General features: G+C 42.7%; 1 protein-coding gene and 1 non-coding gene across 3 annotated transcripts; both read left to right on the top strand.

Moving 5' to 3' along the window:
• Positions 1 to 8,048: 8,048 nt before the first annotated feature.
• Positions 8,049 to 8,121, top strand: TRNAT-UGU (transfer RNA threonine (anticodon UGU)). Its single transcript has one exon. It is a non-coding gene; the product is annotated as a tRNA-Thr (tRNA).
• An 8,023-nt stretch (positions 8,122 to 16,144) lies between these two features.
• On the top strand, positions 16,145 to 19,423 carry LOC133905302 (5'-adenylylsulfate reductase-like 6). 2 transcript variants are annotated; one of them, XM_062347062.1, is made up of 4 exons: positions 16,145 to 16,477; positions 17,072 to 17,250; positions 17,349 to 17,473; positions 18,727 to 19,423. In XM_062347062.1, exons 1-4 carry the CDS (start codon positions 16,208 to 16,210, stop codon positions 19,128 to 19,130), a joined length of 978 nt encoding a protein of 325 aa, XP_062203046.1. In that variant the 5' UTR covers positions 16,145 to 16,207; the 3' UTR covers positions 19,131 to 19,423. The 2 variants fall into 2 exon arrangements, with proteins under 2 accessions (XP_062203046.1, XP_062203047.1); XM_062347063.1 differs by having other exon boundaries at positions 16,148 to 16,477; positions 17,075 to 17,250.
• Positions 19,424 to 21,678: the final 2,255 nt, after the last annotated feature.

Below are 21,678 nucleotides of genomic sequence, written 5' to 3'. Positions count from 1 at the left end.
AAAAGCAATACTGCTGCTGCTGTTAAGCTTCTAGTGATGATGCCTGCAGCCACTTTATGTGATAGCCCATAATGTTGACTGTTGAGGAGCTCAATTGTTTGCTGACAGTTCCCATAAATAAAGTAGCAATGATGCAGTGAAAAAAAATATAAATTGGAATGATTCCAACTTAGTTGAGAAGAGAAATGTCGACAGCAACAAAAACTGTTAGAACAGTAATGGTGATTTTTCCTTCTATAATATATTCTAATTCATTTTGAAGCTATTCCCAAGGCTGTTTTTGAATCCTGTTCCAAAATCTGGACATTATTATTCTCTCTGCAATTTGACTATGCTACTTTTGCATAATCTGTTCTCTACCTTGCCTCGCCTTTGCCACTATTCACTTTTGCAATGTTGGGTTTGCTCTACCTCCTGTACATAAAAAATGTTCATGTACATGATCTGATTAATATGCCATGATTGCTCATATGTTCTGAAGCTAGATGTTCTTTCAAAATATATGTTCTTGTGGTATATTGATGAGTTCTCCCCTAGCTCAATTCTAAACCTTCTATTGAGTACAATATTCTATCAATGGGCTCGTTTTTTATTTAGAAAATAGAAGAAGCTAGATGTCCTCTATCCCTTCAGTCAAACAAAAAAAAAAAATCTATCCAAGTTACATAACTGGAATATCTCTTTTGTTGGTCCAAGTAACTAGATTTTGGTTTTTTTTTTTATAGAAGCTAGGTATGTTTTTTTTTGGCAAATGATGATGTAGGATAGCTATATGTCATTTGCTTTTCTTGACATTAGGTGCAAAAGTAACCGAATGCAATAATGGCACTCATTAGCTTCTGCATGCAATTTTGGAAGAGCGAGTTGCCTTCACTTGTGTGTTGCTATCCAGATTCTGATGTCATTCTTACACAATTCAAATCATCTCCCAAATCTCAAAGCTTCAAATCCAATTTCTAATTCAATAGTTGAACATATGCCAAACCCCAAATTCAAATATCCCATTTGAATTTACCCCAATAAAAAACAAAATCTTTTATTTTCTTCTCAGGCCGCCCTCTCTCTCTTTTCCTGGCACAGCCCACATGTGTGGCCCAGTCAGTCGTCTCAGCGCGCCCGCTCTCCTCTCCTCGGGCACGCAAGCCGCAACGCACCCCACGGCCCAGCTCTCACTCTCTCTAGCCCACGTGCGTGTCCGCTCTCTCCCTCGCTAACATGAGGGCCCCGCTGTCGCAACACTCTTCTCCCTCCTTCAGTGCGACGCCATCGTGCTATCCGCACACCATTGCAACGGCTGGCGCATTCCATGCGCCGGAAACTTTCTAGCCCCCTTGCTTTTTTTTTTCTCTCCCTCTCTCTCCGCTCTCTCTACTCTCTCACATGTAGCCCGAGGCTGCCTCTAACACGCATGACTTCGGTGTCCACCGCACACACATGGCCGGTGCAGAGCTGCCGCCGCTGCGCGATTTTATGTAGGCGCCGCCACCGAGAAGCTGTGCCACGCCATCTCATCCTCACTGCCTCTCTATTCCTCCCCCTCTTTCTAAAAAAGGGGAAGCCTAGCTCCTTTTCCCCTTTTCTCCCACATCTACTTCATCGTGTTGCCATTCCTTTGCCCATAGTTGCCTTGCCATCGTTGTCCCTTACCCGCGAGCTGCTGAGAAGCACTAGAAGCTCGCCGCCTTCCCCGTAAAGCCCTTCCTCACCTAGGAGACAGGCTGGAGCGTGCATGAGCCTGAGGCTGAGCAGAAACAACCTCCGACGAAGCATCACACCTCCCTGCCCTTCGCCGTTTCTGAGCTCGGTGAGCTTCCCCATCCCATCCTACTCCCTCCTAGCTAGTATATCATTGCTGTTGTGCCCCTCTTTGTGTGGCAGCGTTAAGCCACGAGCTCTTTCCCCGTTGCCGCGTCGAGCTCGCCAGCGATGCTCACATTGCCCCAGCTGAGCCGGCCTTCCCGCCATGATGCTATCTCACAAACCGTAGCTATAGGTTGCAGGGCCCCCCTTGCATGTGAATAGCGCATAGCCACTACCCAAATTTGCTCCTCTGCCTTGACTAGCTCTAGTCGTTGTTTGACTCCGCTATGACCGCCGCTTGTTGTCAACAAGCCTCCAAACCACTACAACAGAAACAATCATCCATGCCGCCCCATTAGTGCCGGTTAGGATAGAACCGATACTAATGAAGGATCAGTGCTGGTTCATAACTTCATGCGCTTGATCAATGATGAGCCGGGTTGAACCGGCACTGAATCTCAGTATCAGTGCTGGCTCTTGGAAAAAACCGGCACTAATACTTTTGTGCCCGCTGATAACCATGAGTCGGCACTGATACTAAGTATCAGTGTCGGTTCGTATTACATCCGGCACTGAAAATTCGATCGGACCCAAAATTTAAATTCGCTCTGGCTTGCTCGTTTGTGAGGTATGATCGATCTCTCACTCCCTTATCTCTTCCGCACCTTCCTTTCTCTCCCTTATCTCTTTGGTTGCTCTCTCTCCCTTAACACCAGCCGTATTTCTCCCCACTCCACCACAAGTCTCCCCTTGTAGCTTGCTGAAGCTCTCGGATCCAATGGAAGGCGGGGAGACACGGTGCCTTGGTAGCGACCTTGTGGACTTTTCCTCGAACGCAGATGGGGAGAGGACAACAGATTGTGCCAGCCCCGACTGCAAGGAGGAGGAGCCGGCTCCGACCCTTTCTCCACTCGAAGTGGTGGAGTCCATGATCCTCGTGTCCAGGACGCGTGTCATCACGTCCAGGCTGACGTTGGGAGACTGCCGTTCAGGTCGTGTTCTAATGCCTTCTTCTTAGGGTTTCTTCATTATTGGGTTAAATCACCTTGGATCCTACTATTTTGTTGTGGGTTCTTGGAATTAGGGGTTTCTTGGTGCAGGGGTTGGTCGAAGTAGAGATCTTGAGTTCGTAATTGTTAGGGGTGGGGGGAAGAAATCCTAGGTACCGCATATCCCCAAATTGGTTCCTTCCCCCGAGAATTTTAGAACCTAGATCTCTTCAGATTTGCAGATTGGGATGCTTTTTCACATGCAATTATGTGATAGCTATAAAATTCAATTTGAGGTTCCTGGGGTGTTGTGCTGCATAGGGAGCTTATCAAGATCCTTTATTGTGCTGTACAGGGAGCTTATCAAGATCCTTTATTGTGGACGGTCAGGATGAGTTTGAGAAGGATGGCTCGTAGTGGATGACAAAGATGAGGAGGAAGATGGGGAAGGAGAGGAAGAGGAATATAAGAGTGATGATGATGCAGCCATTAGCACTAGTCATCACATTTGGAAATTCCGCTAGTTGATCTTTTGCACTTGTAATGATGGTTGGGATGTTTCTAGCTGCTTGAGATGCTAGTTTGTTTATGAAATCTTTAAATGCAGGTCCAAGATTTTTGGTCTAATCTAATGTGACATAACTTTTGGTTTATAGTGATGATGTCGTGTTTGTGCTGATCTTGTTCTGTTGTTGCATCACCTTCTTGCATTTGTGTGATCTTGTTCCATTTTGCGTATCAGTCAGCGACTCGTCAGATTGGAATAGTGGCGGCAGCAGTGGTCAAGCCGACTCAATTTTGAGCTGTCTCATTTATTTTTTTGCTCCCTGGAAGCTTTTCAGTGCCTGTTGGTAGCTATGGACCGACACTGATACTTATTATCAGTGCTGATTTTAAAGCTAGCACTGATAATATTTTTGAGCTGGCACTGATGACTATTTCTGTAGTAGTGAATGGGTTCCCTGTAGCGCATAGGTGCTCGACATGCCTTTCTCGTGATGAGCCCCAATGTGAACCCCATCACCGGCGAGCTCTCTGGTGTCACATCGCCATGATTTCTTGCCATTGCCCCGTTCCCCTTCACCGCCACTCCGCTCTGCCGGTGCGTCGCGTGCCTAGCGAGTCGAGGCCATGCCCCCGTGGGCTGGCCCATCTGCCATAGCCCGCAAAACAAGTTGGCCCAACCTCGATGGGTCGAGCATTGTGTAGCCCGACCCAAGCCCAAACCCGAGCCCAGTCTAGCCTAGCACAAGCCAATGGGACCCACCAGCATGGTGCAGTGGGCTCCACCCATAAATAGTGCCATTTCATAATTTATCGATTTAATTTTAGATTAAATCTTTCGGGAGTCATAACTTCTCCGTTCTGACTCCGATTCTGGTGATTTCTTTGCCTAAATTCATCTAAATTTGAGATGTATCTTTATTTCATAGTGTGATATCTATTAGGGATATTTTTATATTTCATTTGGTATTATTTGATTCTTCTCTAGTATAGGTTGTTGTTAATCGTAATCGCGTTTGCAGAACTGGAGGATTTCGCAGAGAACCTTAAGGACCCCGACTTTGACCAAGGTTTAGAAGAGGACTTTGAAGAAAAGTCCTACCTCCATGATTGTTTTGAACCCATGTTTTGCAATAATCTACATGATCAACTTAAAATTGGACTTATTATCATATGTGATATGTATTGTGTTATTTCAACTGCTTGCAATAGTTAAATCCTATCAAATAATTGCCATGCCTTAAATGTCTTATCCAGAATACATATCACCCTAGGATTTACCTGTCATTATCTATATTAACATCAGACACCGCCTTGATATCTAGAATGCTTAGAATGGAATATGTCTCTTCGGAGATGTCGCTAGTAGTATACATCTCTTCAGAGATGTTGCTTTATTGTTTAATCAATTCAACTCAGATGCTATGAATCTTTGATGATTGTGGAATCCATGATGTCGTGTGGGATATAGCGGGTTGTGTGTCAAATGGCTGAAAACTGTTTTGCGGGGACAAGTAGAGTAGTCCTTCGGTAAAGGATGCTCCTAGGGGCTTGAGTTACCTTTTGAGTATTCATCGCCAACTGAAGATGCCTGCCTCAGCCGTATCTGTATCGAATCATTGCACCATCATTCTATACCACCCCAGTGCAACCATACGTCCTGTATGAGCCGGACTTGACTTTTCCTTCTTCCAACCAAGCTGGACATTTGATTAAGAGGGCTGATGGCAATGAGGACCGAAGTGACTATTTGGCCCCCTTCTTGAATGTTGCAGTACCGGCAAAAGCATAAAGGGATCTGGCATTGGGTACGAGGCCTCTGGTGCTTGGCGTGTCTCGAAGTAGAGTTTGGCAAGAAAAGGTGAATGAAATGTCTCGGTATGATTCGCTCCTCTGCTTGTAACTGTTGGAGGCTGAGCATATCGTGCGGGTACAATGTACAATATCTGCATAGTTTAAATCTATTTGAATAACCGTGTCCATGATTATGGACATGCAAACGAATGACCATTTTTGGCCAGACTCAAGGGCGTGCATATCTTTAATGAGTGAGTTTGTGAACTAGATGTCCGTGTGATAAGATTGTTGGCTCAATCTATCAGGAGTTCTGTGGTACTAAAAGTATACCATGTATAATGATAGAGACTACGGAGCGAGGTGTAGCCTCTCCTATGACCGAAACCCCCAGATATACCTTGTTACCTTATTTAAATTGTTTCAAAATTATCAGTAGAGAATATAACTGGATATCTTCATGATAACTGTTTTACGCTTAAAACTAAATCGTAAGGCCTTGTTCTTGAGTCATCTTTTATGTATCTATCAACACTTTGAAGTAGTATAGAGCTTGCTGAGTACCTTCTGTACTCACTCTTGCTATCATTTAGATGAGGAAATGAATGCCAACTTCACCGAAGACAAAGACGTGGGTGAGGAGTAGATTTAGTAGTCACGTTCACACCCTAATTGTCTGTGGCTTTGGGTAATTGTTTCACTGTGCTTGATTGGCTTGTTGGCTAAGCATGTATTATACTTTACGGTTTAAGACTTTTGATAATGTTGTAACATTTTTATATATGATGTATGACTGTGATGCAACAATTGTTGTACTATGAGTATCAGCTACTTGATCCAGAGACTGATATAAGAGGCATAAGAGATCCTGGGAATGGGGTCTTACATATACGTCATTCATCCTTTCTGAAATTGCGTGCAAAAGCTACTGAGTGCCATTATTGCATTTAGTTACTTATGCACGCAATTCAGGAAGAGTGAATTGCCTTCACTTGTAGTTTGTTGCTATCCAAATTCTAATGCCAATCTAAACATGACTTTCTATTTCTAGCAGAATTAAAAAAAGAAACAAAATTAAAAAAATAGCATTAAATCCATCAAAGCGATGGGTACCCTATTATAACTTTGTTAGAAAAAAGATTGATTGAGAGCTATATACTGCCCTTTTGAATCAAAGGCCCAGATAACAGTTCCTAATAAGCATATGAACTTTCCTATTTTGAAGTTACGGTCTGGAGAAAACGTGAACTTCCTTAGGACTCTTCTCCTCAATAAGATGCAGAGGTCACTACTCAACAAGATGAGGAGGCTACTCCTCAAGAGAAAAAATAACAAACTCCGGTGCATAAGCAAAAGCGAGGTGGCCGAGGCCAAAACTAAATGCCCACGAGTCACTGCACCATAACTCATGTTAATGAGGAAGGTGTGCCAATATTGCCTTTGGACCCTCATGCGGTATTTCGTAGAGCATGCGCTTCATGTGGAAGGACAAGGATCTGGATAACCTACGCCACCTGGAAGGCAGTGCTGCAAAGCGAAAAAATGTTCATGTGGGAAACAATCAAAGCCTTATTTGACGTCCCTAAAGGTTCCTTGGAGGTCGTGGAAAGATAGGCACAAGCCAAGATGGGTAAGGCATGGAAGACCTTCAAGAGCGAGCTTTACAACATATAAGTGAAGTAGGATCTGATCCCCTACCGGTAGGACCCCAATGCTTATGGGTACTTGGAGGATCAATGGACAGAGTTTGTAGAGATGCACCACTTGGAGGAATTTCTGCAGTAGAGTCAGGTAAACAAGGCGTGCCAGGCACACAACACGTACCCCCACAGGCTTGGCACCAGTGGATATGCGTGCAAAGAGTTGAACTGGGACAGGGAGGATGAGCAGACAACTCGGGAGAATCGCTTCACACCATTTTTCCATATCCCAGAGAGGTGAGCCCAGAATTGGTACTGAGGGAGGGCCGTATACTCGTCCGATGACTTCGTCACCATCAGAAAGCCAGAAACCGAGCAAGTGGCCTAAAGGATCCTACAACTTTCAGAAGAATCCACCAAATGATCTTTCCAGCTATCTCGGGAAAAAGATACACTAACCTCAGCTCTGGGAAACAAAGAGCACCTGGATCGCACGCGTGGCATAGGGGTTATGGTTATATGGAAGTTGGGATTCCCTAACGTCGTTGATTTGTATAGGAGCTGAAGGAGAAACAAAGCTGAGCGCGAAGCAACCGACCGTGAATAGATGAGAATGGAGATCGTTGTTGAGCTCGAAGAAAGGATGGAACAGTGGGTCAAAGATCGAGTACATGCTCTCAAGCATTAGGATGTATTCACAACACTTGACTCTCCATAGGCTCGACACCAGAGTAGTTGCGCATCTGCGCCACTTCCAGATAACATTGTATTTCCAAATGACCTCCCTATCGGTGGATTTCTAAATGATCTCCCTACCAAAAATCGAAATGAGGTCCTTAGCGACAAATTCCCTATTGATGACATAACGACGACCAGTAAGTGCAGGCTCCTCCTGTCCAACACTGTAGGCTCCGATCACATCCTTGAGGTTGGCACAGAATTGGCATTTCCATGTGGCGAAGAACAGCTGGTGCACGGAGTCCAAATATAGCATGGTTACGCCAGGGTGGGAGTGGACATGGTACATGGGAATTGCACATCCCTCCCACTTCCTATTCCCTTAGAGCACGATGTCACGACACTAGGGATGCCGTCTACTCCATCATCCAGTGGACAAAGAAGTACATATCCCTGGTTGCCCCTCCATCGCCTCCATAGCCTCGATGGTCACCGTCTCTAGTACGCGATAGCAGCGACTTATTTTTTCTAAGTAGAACTTCAAATTTCGAACTAGTTAATAACCAAGATTAATAATTAAGATCTGATATTTTATGCATTTCCTATATATATTTCTATTTGTTACACTATTTATGTTATGTAAGCCCACTTAGCTCAGAGGTTAGAGCATCACATTTGTAATGCGAGGGTCATCGGTTCAAATCCGATAGTTGGCTTTTTTTCTCTTTCGATGTTCCATGAACAATAATATCTCTCTTTTTCTCCGAATTAAATGGAGAATCCAGGGTCTATTATGTCATTCTACCTTACAATTTTGCTAGATACAAAACATTAAAATAAATAATATATATACAAGAAATCCAGATGTTGATGAAATTCCATTTTTTGTGGTACTTTAGTAGATTTTACTCTGTTTATCCTTTAGTTTAATTCAGTTTTGTTTTAATTTTGATGTATTCTATAATGTAAATACAATGAAATTTATTGTGTAAAATGAGATTTCAATAAAATAAAAAAGGAGTCTTCATGTCCCGTTATCGAGGACATCGTTTAAAAAAAATACGCCGTATGGGAGCTTATCAATTGTGGGGGATGTCGCATATGAATGTATTGAGGGACTTCGCACTGCAAGATGACCTCCCCCTCAAACATTGCTGGTGTAGGCTCGAAAATCGCTGAAGTGGAAGTAGAGGCTGTAAGACCCTCTGCTGGTGTCGAGGAGGCAGGAACCAGCTCGAGAGTGAGTTTAGTAGCAGTAAGTAGTGGATCATCCTCGTCATCCCCAAAAGCTGGAAGGTTGCCATCTCAAATATGTTTTAACTCATCTCCTGGTCACATGCACACTCAAAGACAGGGCTAGCATAAGGGGTTGATTCATTAAAGGTCACATCATAGGACTCCATGATGGTGTTAGTGTCAAGATTAAAGACTCTGTAGGAATAACCATGAAGATAATTGTCAGAGGGTGAACTCCTCAAGCAGGGATTCGGAGGGACCCCCTTTGAGATTCGGTCGGGGGGATGATTCTGAATTTACTTCATAGGTGAAATAAATGGGAGTAAATGAGATGCATGTGGAGGTGGAATGATCGGATGCCGGAAGGAGTAAATGCTCAGGGGATTTTTAGACAGGTTCGGGCCGCACAGAGCGTGACACCCTACTCCTGTGTGTATGCTATAAATGCTCTGAGAATGTCTCTCTGAGTATCTGTTAGGTAACAAGAATATTTTTCTAAGTCTAGAGCTTTGTGCTCCTTGTTCTTCGGTTGATCTAAGCCTCTGCCTTGTGTGTTCTCTGTCTGTTCCGTGTCTTGTGTTCTTCGAGACCTCTCCTCTGGTTCGTCTCGATCTGTCTTTCTCCGGGGAGCCCGCCCCGCCTATATATCCACCGGGGTGGTAGCGTGTCCAGAAAGGATGGTGCGAGTTCCAAGGCACCATAAATTGAAAGCAACCATCATAGGCTGCTGCGCGAGGTGACGGGGAGGGTTGAAAATGCGCCCCCGTACAGTCTTGTTCGTCATCATATCGCTTTTCAACGGGCGCCGCGAGGGGGGTGCACCGGGCAGCCACCGAGCAGCCTGGCATGCTCGCCCGGTCAGAGTAAGCCTGACACAGCAGGGCAGCAGACGGGGTGCCTCGAGCTCTGCGACGCTATCCCGAGGCGTGCCGGATGATGCGCGATGGGACCCGTACATTAAATGTCCCCACACCTCCCTGCCAGGCCGTGGCATGGACTGACAGCAGGCGTGGGGGAGTGGTTGGAAGTGAAAGGCCACACGCCCTCTTTAAATGCAGTATCGGACCTCTCACCAGTTGACACCTCACCGCTGAGCCTCTGTGGAGACCATCGGCGAAGGACTTCTCAGGCCCTCGGAGAACTGTGAGTGCTCAGGGGCCACTGTTTACGGCCCCGAGCACTCTCTCTTGGAATTGACTTCCCTTGGGTCCTCGGGGGACTAGGGTGCTCGGGGGTCACTGTTCGCAGCCCCGAGCACTCTCTCTCGGAACTTGGCTTTTCTCATCGTCGGGGGACTTGGGTGCTCGGGGACCACTGTGCATGGCCCCGAGCACCCTCTCCCAGAACTTGGTCTTCTCGGACCTCGGGGAGATAACCCTCGAGGGAGGGCGCCATGTGGCACTCTGCTGTCCTGGCCTCGGGACTCGGGGACCCTCGGTTTCCATGTCACCGACAATAATACCCCAAGAAAATACCATCGGAAGAAAGTAACTCGGACTTGTCAAGATTTCCATACTTTAGGATGAAGCACCGATAGCCAAAAACTCTTAAATGCGAAACATTTAGCTTCCTCCTAAAACACAACTCATAAGAAGTCAAATTCAAGATCAAGCGTAACAAAATCCGATTGGAGATGTAGCAAGCTGTGCTAATAGCCTCTGCCCAAAATTTTCTATGAGTCCTATACTCATCAAGCATCGTCCTAGCCATCTCCACCAAAATTCGATTCTTTCTCTCAAGCACGCTATTTTGCTGAGGAACGCATGGAGCACAAAATTGATGCTCAATGTCATGCTCAAGAGAGAAAACATCAAAGAGATAGTTCTTGAACTCGGTGTTATTATCATTGTGAATTGCTTTTAATGCACTAGGGAATTCCTTGAATAATCTCAAAACCAAGCTCTGAAAGTGTGAGAACACTTCATCCTTGCTCAGAAGAAAGAAAACCCAAGAGTAGCGAGAGAAATTATCAACAATGACAAGTACATACCACTTTCCACTCATCGAACAGACCCGGCAAGGACCAAAAGTGTCCATATGGAGAAGTTCTCCCGGTTGTTCAGTCATCACCAGATTAATTGGTGGGTGAGGAGCAACAACCATCTTGCTATGCCGACAAGAGTACAAACGAGGTTCTTCTCAAACTTGAGTTTGGGCAATCCTCGGATCAAGCATAGGGCACTCAAACGAGTAAGTAAATCAAATCTCATATGCTCTAGTCTCCTATGCCACATTCAAAGCATAAAAGAAGGTTGAGCAATCAAACAACGAGAAGAACCAAGGGAATAAGAAAAATTAGCTCCAAAAACTCTCCCAACTCCGAAAATCCGGTAAAATCAAAATGCCTAGAGAATCAAGAACACGAGAAGTATCGCGTTTGAAATGCACTTCCAAGTCATCATCCAACAACTGAGATATAGAAAGCAAATTGTATCCCAGATGCTCTACCAAAGCCACATCTTTGAGAGCGAAACTTTCACTCACCCTTGCCATACCTTTGACTTTCACCTTTCCTTTCCGATCATCCCCGAAAGTGATGTACTCGTACCGCTTCATCGAGGTGAGGCTAGAGAACCATGATGCATCTCCGGTCATATGCTTATGACATTATACTATTATCTGTTGACAATGATAGTGGAGGTGTATTGTAATGCCCCAAATATCCACATACCTAGAAGTTACCACTTAACACCTCATTCAATTCGTGCCCAACTTGGAACTTTTGGTAAACTATGGCAAAGTTTCCACTGTATCTGCCTCTATCCTGGACAAACAAAAACACACAACATTCATAGGCATGACATTCGTAAGCAGAAAGTAAACATCACAGCCTAAGACTAGGACTGATACAACTCATAAACCTGATACATCTTACGAACCCAATACAACCGACTAAAAACAAAACCAAAGTCGTTTAACTGACCAAACTAGCTAAAGCATTATTGAGACGACTATGTATTGACATAAGGGTGATGACACGTTCTAACATGTGATACTACACCCCGTTCCAAGTATGCTGTGATCATTGGGTACCTAAAAACTAAATGAAACATAAGAGTGAGGAAAAACACTCAACAAGTACAATTTGGAACCTGGAAGAACAAAAACATCATCTAAATCAAACATACAAGAATACATCACTAGCATTTACCGGTAAAGTTGAGTAAGTGAGGCCAGCACTTACTCATAGGAACCTGAACATAAGAATTAAATTGCACCTCTAGTATCACTGACCCTTGAATGAAATGTAAAGGAATAACTTGAAACTTGATCACTTGATATGAACACAATCATGAACTTGAATCATATAAAGGAAATATGAATATTAAACGAACACATTTGAAAAGGGATCAATAAAATATCCAATGAGCAAATCATGCCATAACACGGGTTCATCATGCACTTTGTCTTAACTGTGGTAAGGATCTGGCTTAGCACCGTTAGCACCGACACTTTCTAAATCCGAGGAACATTATTATACTCAGAATTTGTCCAAAAAATCCACATGACTATACATCGGGTGTCCAAACTACACTCTCTATCCAAATCCCAAAATCCTTATTCTATCATTTTTTAGGAATTGGACCAATAATATGAGTCGTTCGCTGATCGAGCCATAACTTTAATTCTGCTTAACTAATGACCGCAAAATAATACATCTAAAGCATCCACGAAAGGGCTCCTACAACTTTGCTTTTCTGGCTTTAGTCGAAAGCTCTACCTAATTAGACCACAATTGGCATTTATTAATCCCAGTTTTCAATTTACTCTCATTGCTAGACAATCAACTTCCAATCACTCATCCGGCTACACAAAATCAACCATCCATTTTGATCTAGGAACAGTTAGAGACTACGTATAGGTTACCCTTGACGCGAGGATCACGATTTGGTGACAAAACTGACGAAATCTCTGAAAATCCCCTTCTTCCTCTTTTCTCTCTTTCCCTTTGTTTCTTTTTCCTCTTTTTCTCTTTTCCTTCTTTCCTTTTTCTTTCTTTTCTTTTTTTCTTTCTTTTCCTTCTTTCTCTTTCCTTTTTCTTTCTCCACTGCCTTCTTCTCCTTTCTTATCCTCTTCCTCCTTCCTTTCCACAGTGCCCGCGTGGCTATGCCGAGCAGCAGCCAATGATAGGGCTCCTGTGACTATCGACTGGAGGCACGGCTAGGCGACAAAAGGACAAAGGGAGGAGTTAGTGGCCGATGGTCTCCGATCATGGTGCGGTAGCTGAGCGGCTATGGCACGGCAGTAGAGCGGCTCCGACGCGACGGGGATGGTGGCGGTCACCGGCGATAGCAGATAAAGGTGGCTAGGGTTTTAGCCGTACTCGGGCCAAGGCCTTTAAGGGGTCGGGGCGGCGGCTGACCTCGTTAAGTGGCAGTCGACCTCGTTATGAGTCAACTAGTTTTTTTTTAAGATTCAGGTGTTACATATATTCTTTGTTGAGTGCCCAGGAGGGACCGAAAAGACATTCCTCTACAAAGCTTTGCTAGCAAGTGTCTGTAGTGAGAGAAAGATAGTTATTGCTACCGCAACATCTGATGCTGTTGTGTCCATCATGCCTAGTGGCAGGACTGCACACTTAAGATTTAAGATACCACTGAGCATACACAACGGTGGGGTGTGACACTTTTACCAAGTAGAGTGGGTCAACCAAACCTCTTCGAATGATTTCACTTATATTACGGGATGAGACATCCATGACAAAAGGCTGGAAATTGAGGCACTTGATAAAAGCATGAGAGACATCATGGAAAAGCCTACTATACCATTTGGAGGAAAGACAATATTTTTTTGAGGCAACTTTGAGCAGGTCCTTCCAACTGTACAAAAGGGGACGAGGGCATAAATAACAAATGCAATATTACGTAGGTCTTACCTATGGGACAATATGCAGCGGCTGAGGCTTATTCGTAATATGAGGGCTCAATCAGATATATGGTTTTCAGACTACCTACTGCGTATTTGGAATGTCATTGAACAAACTATTGAAGATGATTACATAAAATTACCTAAAGATATATGTGTGTCTTAGACAAGTGCGAAATTTGACATTGAAGATCTAATTGATAGAGTCTTTCAATGTTAGCAACAGACATGTTCAATTCGGACTACATCACATCTCGAGTTATTTTATCAATGAGGAATGAGAACGTTGATGGTATAAATATGAAGCTTATCAAACGCTTTTCTGGAGATGATATGGTCTATTGTAGCTATGATTGTGCAGAGGATGATCCACAACTACTATCCCTGAGAATTCTTAAATTTGTCTCATGCCAAATGAACTACCACAGCATGTGCTGAGGCTAAAGGTTAATTGCCTTACTATTTTGCTCAGAAATCTTAATCTAGGTAATGAGTTGTGTGATGGGACAAGGTTAATAGTCCGAGCATTCCAAAGGAACACCATCAATTCTGAAATTTTGATGGGACAACATGCTAGAAAGAGAGTTTTTCTTCCACAGATACATTTGTGCCCATCTTACAACGAAATATTTTCCTTTAAGTTTAACGGGAAGCAATTTTTTTATTAAATTGAGTTTCACAATGACCATCAATAAAGCACAAAGATAAACAATCCCACATGTTGGAATCTACCTCCCTAATTCGGTTTTCTTATATGGTTAACTCTACGTCTCCTTATTGTGAGCAAATGCTAGGAGCAATCTTAAAATACTTGTTGCACCAGGAAATGATGGGAATGCCAATTCAACTTATATACTAACCAAGAATATTGTCTACAAAGAAGTTCTCACCTTATATATGTATTATGTAATAATGTGCTACATCACTTTATTATTTGTATTCATGCCATATTCGACACAAAATAATTTAATATTTTTCTTGCAATCATGTTTATGGTGAAATAATTGAGAATGTTGATATGTTGTTTGTTATCTTTAACTAAGGTATTGTTTGCACCATATTCTTTTCCCTTCTTTCATGCTATCGTAATAGAAGGACATGCTAAAGTGCGTCGCCTATGGAAATCGATTATCAAAAACAGTCTGCTTAAGAAACCGTTTGTGGAAATAGAAATTACCACATGCGATTCGTTAAGTGAACCACCTTTAGTCACCTTTTTTTACAAGCGGTCTTTTTTACGCCTGTGGAAATCGTTCATTTTCATAGATCTTCGAACAGAGGCGAGTGGTTAAATGTCTCTATAAATGTTTTATCACTCACCTCTAAAAACTGTTTCTATAGTAATGTTTGAAATATTTTTTTTCTTCATACTATCGTAATAGCAGGATATGTGTTCGAAATATGGATACCATTGCAACGAAGGTACTTACAAGTTTTATCGAAAAATAAGCAAGTGCACTTATATTTTATACATATAGCATGTTCGTTTTTCTAACAAAGAAAGAAAAGTTAACTATTTAAACGCTTGGCCATTGCAAAGCATGCCTTGCTTTTCTCGAAATTACGGGTGTGAAACCTGTGGACCCAAGGATTGAACACTGGCCAGGGTGCGCTCCACGATTGACCATGCCAGTCACCGCGAAGGAGAAGAGAATTCCTCTTTGACCATGCGAGTCATATTCTTTTTATTTTTTTTTCTTTATTTTTTTTCATCCCAACAGTTTTCTTTCAAATGATTTTGTGAAAGAAAAAGAGAATCTTATCTTAAACGGAATGATCTTGATAATTCCTTTATGATGAAAACTGTAATGAGAAATTGTTGTAGCGTTGAAGAAAACGTTATAAAGAGACTCTAGATCTTGATGAAAATCAGTTGAGATGATCTTACCACACATAGGTATTTGATTTATCTAAAAACCTTCAACTATAGTACTATGCACACAACAAGTATGCCAAGAAAGTTTGTCTCTATATATATGATTCAAGCTAATCAGATTGGATATATAATCCACATCCGCTGTATCAGCTTTACTGTTCGTTAAAATTGGTTACTTAGATGAGTATGATTGCAACCTTAAAGTCAACTGCAAGCATTATCCTATCTGCATGAATAGTTTTATTTTCAAGGTTAGAGAAAGAGATCCTAAAATCTTACATGTAGTTTTTGATTGATACTCAAATCGGTACAGTCGGCCCCAACATTATCTTCCAAAGTAGCCAACAAGGCGGTTAATTGGCAAAAGAAACATAAAAAATAAATGATTTCCACATAAAAACTAAAAAGAAAATACCATATACTCTTCAGAGCATGTATAATAGTATGTTTAGAGGAGATGTTTATAAAAAAAACTCAATTTTTTTCTCAACTGTATTAGCATAGGTGATTAGATAAAGAGTAATGTGTTTACTTAAGTATCGCTATTTATATTAATATTAATAAGATAGTTAATTTTGTTGATAGTTAATTTTGTTTAAATATCTAGTCTTTGTTTATATTAAAAATTATAATTTTTATGTGGATGTTTAACATTCTTGTTTTCTTAATCACCCGGTCATAAGCACCATTGTTCATTCCCTCGTATACATATACACTCGGCGTATTGACAGGCTGCAAGTATACGCCTACAATACCGTTAAAAGTACGCGGTCCAATCCGACCCCAATTCCAAGAAGGGCACACCAAATCTCGAAAGATTCCCAATGCTGACCTGCAGAAAACCGAGAAATCTCACTCGCCTCTACCCCCTCTCTCCTCCGTCCCTCGCCATGGCCGGCCGCCTCCTCCCTCTCCTTCGGCTGCTGCTGCTCCTCCTCCCCTCGGCGTCGCCGGCGGCTGCGTCTTTCCGTGGAGAAGCGGCTGCGGCGGCGGATTCTGGTCGGTGTCCGGGGCTAGAAGATGGACTGCCGCCGTTCGCCGGCGCGCTCCGGCAGAGCTGCCGCGTCTCCGCGGAGGGGTACCCGGCCGAGGAGGTTCGTGTGTTTCCGAGCTCTGTTTGTTGGTGCGGGGATTGGTGGGCGCAAAGATTTGTTCTTTCGGGAGGATTCGTTGGTGAACGTGAATCGGACGGTTCGGTTCTTGGCGGATCTCTCTCTCTGCCACGCGTAAAATTTCAGTTGGGATTCCGATGTTGATGCAAGAAATTTATGTTCTGTTCATACTTCGTGATGTTCTTTTCATGTAAAAAATATTTTTCTCTTAACTGATTTTTACGGGTTCTCCAAGCGATTCCTGGGTCGAAATTTTTATGTTTGTGAATTGGTTTTCATTAATTTTTTAGATTATGTTTGGTAATTTCGTTACCTTATTTTGCACAGAATTTTGCTTTTTGATTATTTTTCAAGTAAGATTACTGTTAGTCAACTCAAGAGTACCAAGAACACTAGGATCTCCAGATTTGAATAACATAATAAGCGGTCTATCTGTTGTGCTGTTGGGTTTCACTCGATGGAGGGTGCCAAACCATCTGATGACTTTTGCTTTGTTGGCTTAAATTTTTATCGTGTAAATTTTTCTGGGTTAGGTTGGCTTTGTGATGTTCTGTGAAGCTCAATTGCAAAATTTAGCAGGTTGATGGGGAGAAACTTCTCAGGGAATTGGGTGGCAAGGAAGAGTACGCAGCTGTCCTTTTCTACGCATCATGGTGCCCTTTTTCGCAAAGAATGAGACCAGTCTTTGATGATCTGAGCTCAATGTTTCCACAGATTAAGCACTTGGCTGTCGAAGAGTCCAATGTCATGCCTGCGTAAGATCTGAATATGCTGTAATGTAGTTATTATCTTCCATGGGCATTAATATAGCCAATGGCCTTAACTAAAACCTCCTTCCTTCGATGATTTGCAGCTTTTTATCGAGATATGGTGTCCGTAGCCTGCCTTCTATAATCATAGCTCATGGATCATACGCATTCTGGCCGCTTGGTTCTAAAGATCTTGACTCACTGGTCAACTTTTACACTGCTGTAACGGGTACGTTTCTTGATGCTTATTATGTTATTCAAATCTGTGGTTACAATCTTGCAATACTTGTTATGCGATAAGCTGAAGTCGATATATGTTGTTATAGTATCAAACAGTAGTCATATCATACTGTATTGTTCTTTTGTATCTCTAGCTTGGGGACATTTAAACCCAGTTACCGAGGGATACTTTTGACTTATTCAAAATCTTCCACAACTGCCTGGACAGATAGCTTGCATGCTCACTTAGCACCTGTTTGTTTTTTATTATGATTACAGGATTTTGAGTTTAAAATTAGAATCGAAAATAAACAGACTGATTCTACAATCCAGATTTCACAATCTGAAGGCAGATTATGCATGCCATAATTCATAATCCAGAGAAAGGCTGCTTCTGGATTGTTGATTGTGGCACATATTTACCCACCATTACCATTATTCCCCGCTATCTCCCTCTTGATGCCGATCCGAGCTCCCGCCGCCCTAGCTCTAGTGGGGAGGTGGCGGATCCGGCCGGAGTCGGAGGAGTGTCGGTAGCGGAGTGTCGGATTTTGGGATGGCACCGGTGGGGAGCAAAGGCGAGCGGCGATGGGCTCGGTGGCGGTGGAATTGGGCATGGCCGGTGTAGCCGAGGCAGTAACGCTGCCCAAGGACGGCGGCAGGTTCGCGGTGTTGCGGCGGTGCCCGCCTCCAGATCCACCGTCCACCACAGGAAGAGGAGCGACGAGAAAACGGGGAGTGAAAGAGTGAAGAGCCCGAGTCGCATCATGATGCGGTGGTGCGGCAATCTGGTGAGTGAAATCAGTAGGGGAGTTAGAGAGGAGCAGGATGAGATCGCCGGCATTGAAAGAGATGGCCGGAGCCTCGGCAATCGGTGGCGACAGTGGTGCTGCGTGGAGAGAGAGTCTGTAGGAGAGGAGGAGGGGGAGAGAAGGGAGATTATAATAATCTGGTGCTGTTTGTTTTACATTGTACAATCCAGATTTTAGATCGTGAGAATCAGAATCTAGATTATTAGAATCATAATAAAAAAACAAACATGCCCTTATTCTAATCATGCAACTCGAAACATGGGAAAAAAATTATGGATAAAAATTTATAAACCATGTCGTAGGTATTGTTGCAACTACCGTTATATTACATTATCGTTGTTACATGCTGCACTGTTATTGGTTAGTCAAAGTTTGATTTTTTTAATATATTGGTGGAAAAGAAGAAATCAAGTGATGTTAGTTTACTTAAGCGAGAATTGGTTTGATGCAGGTCAAGAACCAGTCGCATATATTGGTCCACGGAAGTGGAGTACATCTCAAAGCACACACTATGCTAAGCTTTGGAATAGCTCGATCAGTGAAGCAGTGAAGAGAGAACCCTACCTAGCATTCAGTATCCTGTTTATTTGCCTGAGGATATTCTTGTTCTTCTTCCCAAAGTTCTTCACTCTCATCAAAGGCTTCTGGATCCAGTACTTCCGGCACATCAACCTTGGAATCCTTGCCAAATTGACCCATCTGCTTGAATGTGTGCCACATGCTGTGGACGTGAGGAAGATGTGGATCAAGTGGAGGCTCATGGTTGGAGCTAAGAATGCCAGGGTCTGGGCGTCATCTCTAACTTCCGTGTCACTTGGCGGGCAGTCTTTGCCCCGAGCTGCTGTTTTGGATTGATGCGCTCAACTCTTTAACAGCGAGGAGATAGTGTGCTGATTCTTTGAAATGCACTGGATGTAGTAGCTCCTGTAAGTCATATGAGCATGTAGAGACAGTTTAGGTCTCTGCTCAGAACAATACATCTTGTTTGTAGCTTGTAAATCTTAGGGATAATGTTGAGCCTTTGTAAATCACACTGCAACATTACTCCCGATTGTCCATTGTCAAAGATCAGGCTCTGTCTCAAGCATTGAGCAACAGAAGAAACAGCATATATCCTTTTTTTCCAGAATACATTGTCAAATGCACGATTTTCTCATGTAATCTGCAATGGACATCTTGCAGTGCCATTTTCTGGGCCTTCATTTGCCAGAATACATTGTCAACACAAGAGCAGCATCTTTTTGCCATATATATATATATATATATATTGCTTTGGTACATGCGCCTCACCATTGTTTCTTTATAAACAGGTGTGATATATGTTTGGTATTACTTTTATGCTTTGTGGCTTTGCCGGGTCTCTTCAATTTTTTCTTGGATGAAATTTTGTGAGTTGAAGTTTTGAACAGAATCAGATACAACTTACAGGAGGAGCATACATACCTCCCAAGATTGAGTTAAATTCTTGACCGAACCAGCAAGACTTTCTATGAAACAGGATATGTTACCATGTAGCAACTTGTCTGTATTTCTGTCAGATTGCATACAGTTTTCACGTAGAGTAGTGTTCTCATACGTCACAAGTTTCATTTACAATGTAGCAATTTATCTATCTTTCTGTCATTTACCACGTTTAGGTGATGGCAGGTTTAATTGGTGTTTCCTTAAAAAAAAGGTTTAATTGGTGAAGATATACCAGCAGATCTCACACAAGGGACCCTGAAGAAAACGAAAATGACAGAGTAGCAAACAGGCCCTTGTAGCAGCTTCTTGATCCCTTGCTTTGGTGCTTTGGTCATGTATTCGTGTGATTATTGGACACATGCTCGCTATATCATTTCTGGGCAAGTGTCACTGTTCAATACATTACTAAGTAAAGGCAGCCAAGAGAATCAAAACACTCGACCGGCACTGGAAGCTGCATTATAAATGGACACAACATATGGTAACATCATGCATGATAGCATGAAGAGACTCGATTTGACCAAGGACCACATAACATTGGACACATTGGGTGCTCCTAGTCATGGATTAAAATTTCGTTGAAATTTTGCGATTTTTATAAATTTTGGAGGAGAACGAAATATTTAATTCACATGTGAGGCTATAGAGTAGAGGATAAAAAATAATTAAAATTTTACGAATTTCAATCTTTTCACTGGTGAAAAAATTTGTAAAACGAAATTGAAATCCTTGCTGCTAGTATCCGGATGTCTAATCCGGGCATGAGCATCGTATCTCTGTGTGTCGTCGAATCGGGCCAGCTACGCAAGATCGATGCTGTCCCATCCCAAGTAGGAAAATTACCCCAACAAACGTCCATGTTTCTTTCAACAACGCTTTATTTTCGATTTGAAGCGAAAAAGATCCCACCGGATTCAAAGAGAAAATTTCCCACTGCAACAAATGCATTTGTTTCGTGGAAGCAAGCAAGTAATTACTGTAACAAAAAGAATGCCTATTGCAACAAATTATCAACCATTTGCAAACCCAAACGCAACAACATGTTTCAGTGGGAGAAACAAAAAGAGCATTAGTGTGCAACAAGCAAATCAGACACTCAAACTTTGCAGTATTTGAGAGTGGCTTATGGATTCAATTTGACAATTTCACAAGTGCAAATTGAGCAATAACATTTGCAGCATCAAGAATTTTCTTGAAGTTCATCTGTCTGGATACTGGTCTAGACGAGTAAGGAGCCTTGAGACTTAGACCCAGATGGTACAGGTCTCGAAGGCTAGAGATGATCGATTAGAGAAATTAGAAGGAGAGTTGTATTTGGTTCTAGTACATGAAGAAAGAATGTCCTATTAGGGCATCTTCAGCAAATCCTTTATCCAGCTACAGTACCCCGCAAAGTACTGTAGCACTCGAAAGGCTGGGACTCCAAATTTGCCGAATTTCTGCATTACTGTTCACAGAGGATGACAGTGGATCCGAAGGGAGGAGAAGAGTGGTAGAAAATAAGGTAGCTGTTGGAGATAAAAAAATAAAAGATACTGTAATAGTATTATAGAGAACGAAATTTTAAAATATTTGCTGGAGATAGTCTTATATTATAGGTGAAAATATTTATAAGATATCCTACTTGATGGATCTTTTACCAGAATACTGTTGTACGTAAGCCTATTCAATGTGTAGAATGGTCATCCTCTTACACGACCCGTCGGTGTAATTATAATTTTACCACGGTACAAACTATTTCAATTGGGTCCCGCCGAAGAGCCAAGCTTCATGTCATGCGCGAAGCCTTCCTTCTTCGAGTGTCTTGTGGAAGCTTTGCGTTCTTCACGGAGGCTTCGCCTTATCTTCACGCTTCAACCTCTGCAACAAAGAAAATTTGTTGATTCAGCAAACACCTATGATATTTGCTACGTGTGAGGGACAGGAGTGCACCGTCCAA

This window comes from Phragmites australis, chromosome 22, assembly GCF_958298935.1.
Source record: "Phragmites australis chromosome 22, lpPhrAust1.1, whole genome shotgun sequence".
In the NCBI taxonomy this organism is placed as follows: domain Eukaryota; kingdom Viridiplantae; phylum Streptophyta; class Magnoliopsida; order Poales; family Poaceae; genus Phragmites; species Phragmites australis.
The sequence above is the reverse complement of the archived record's forward strand: the minus strand, read 5'-3'. Positions and strand labels throughout refer to the sequence as shown.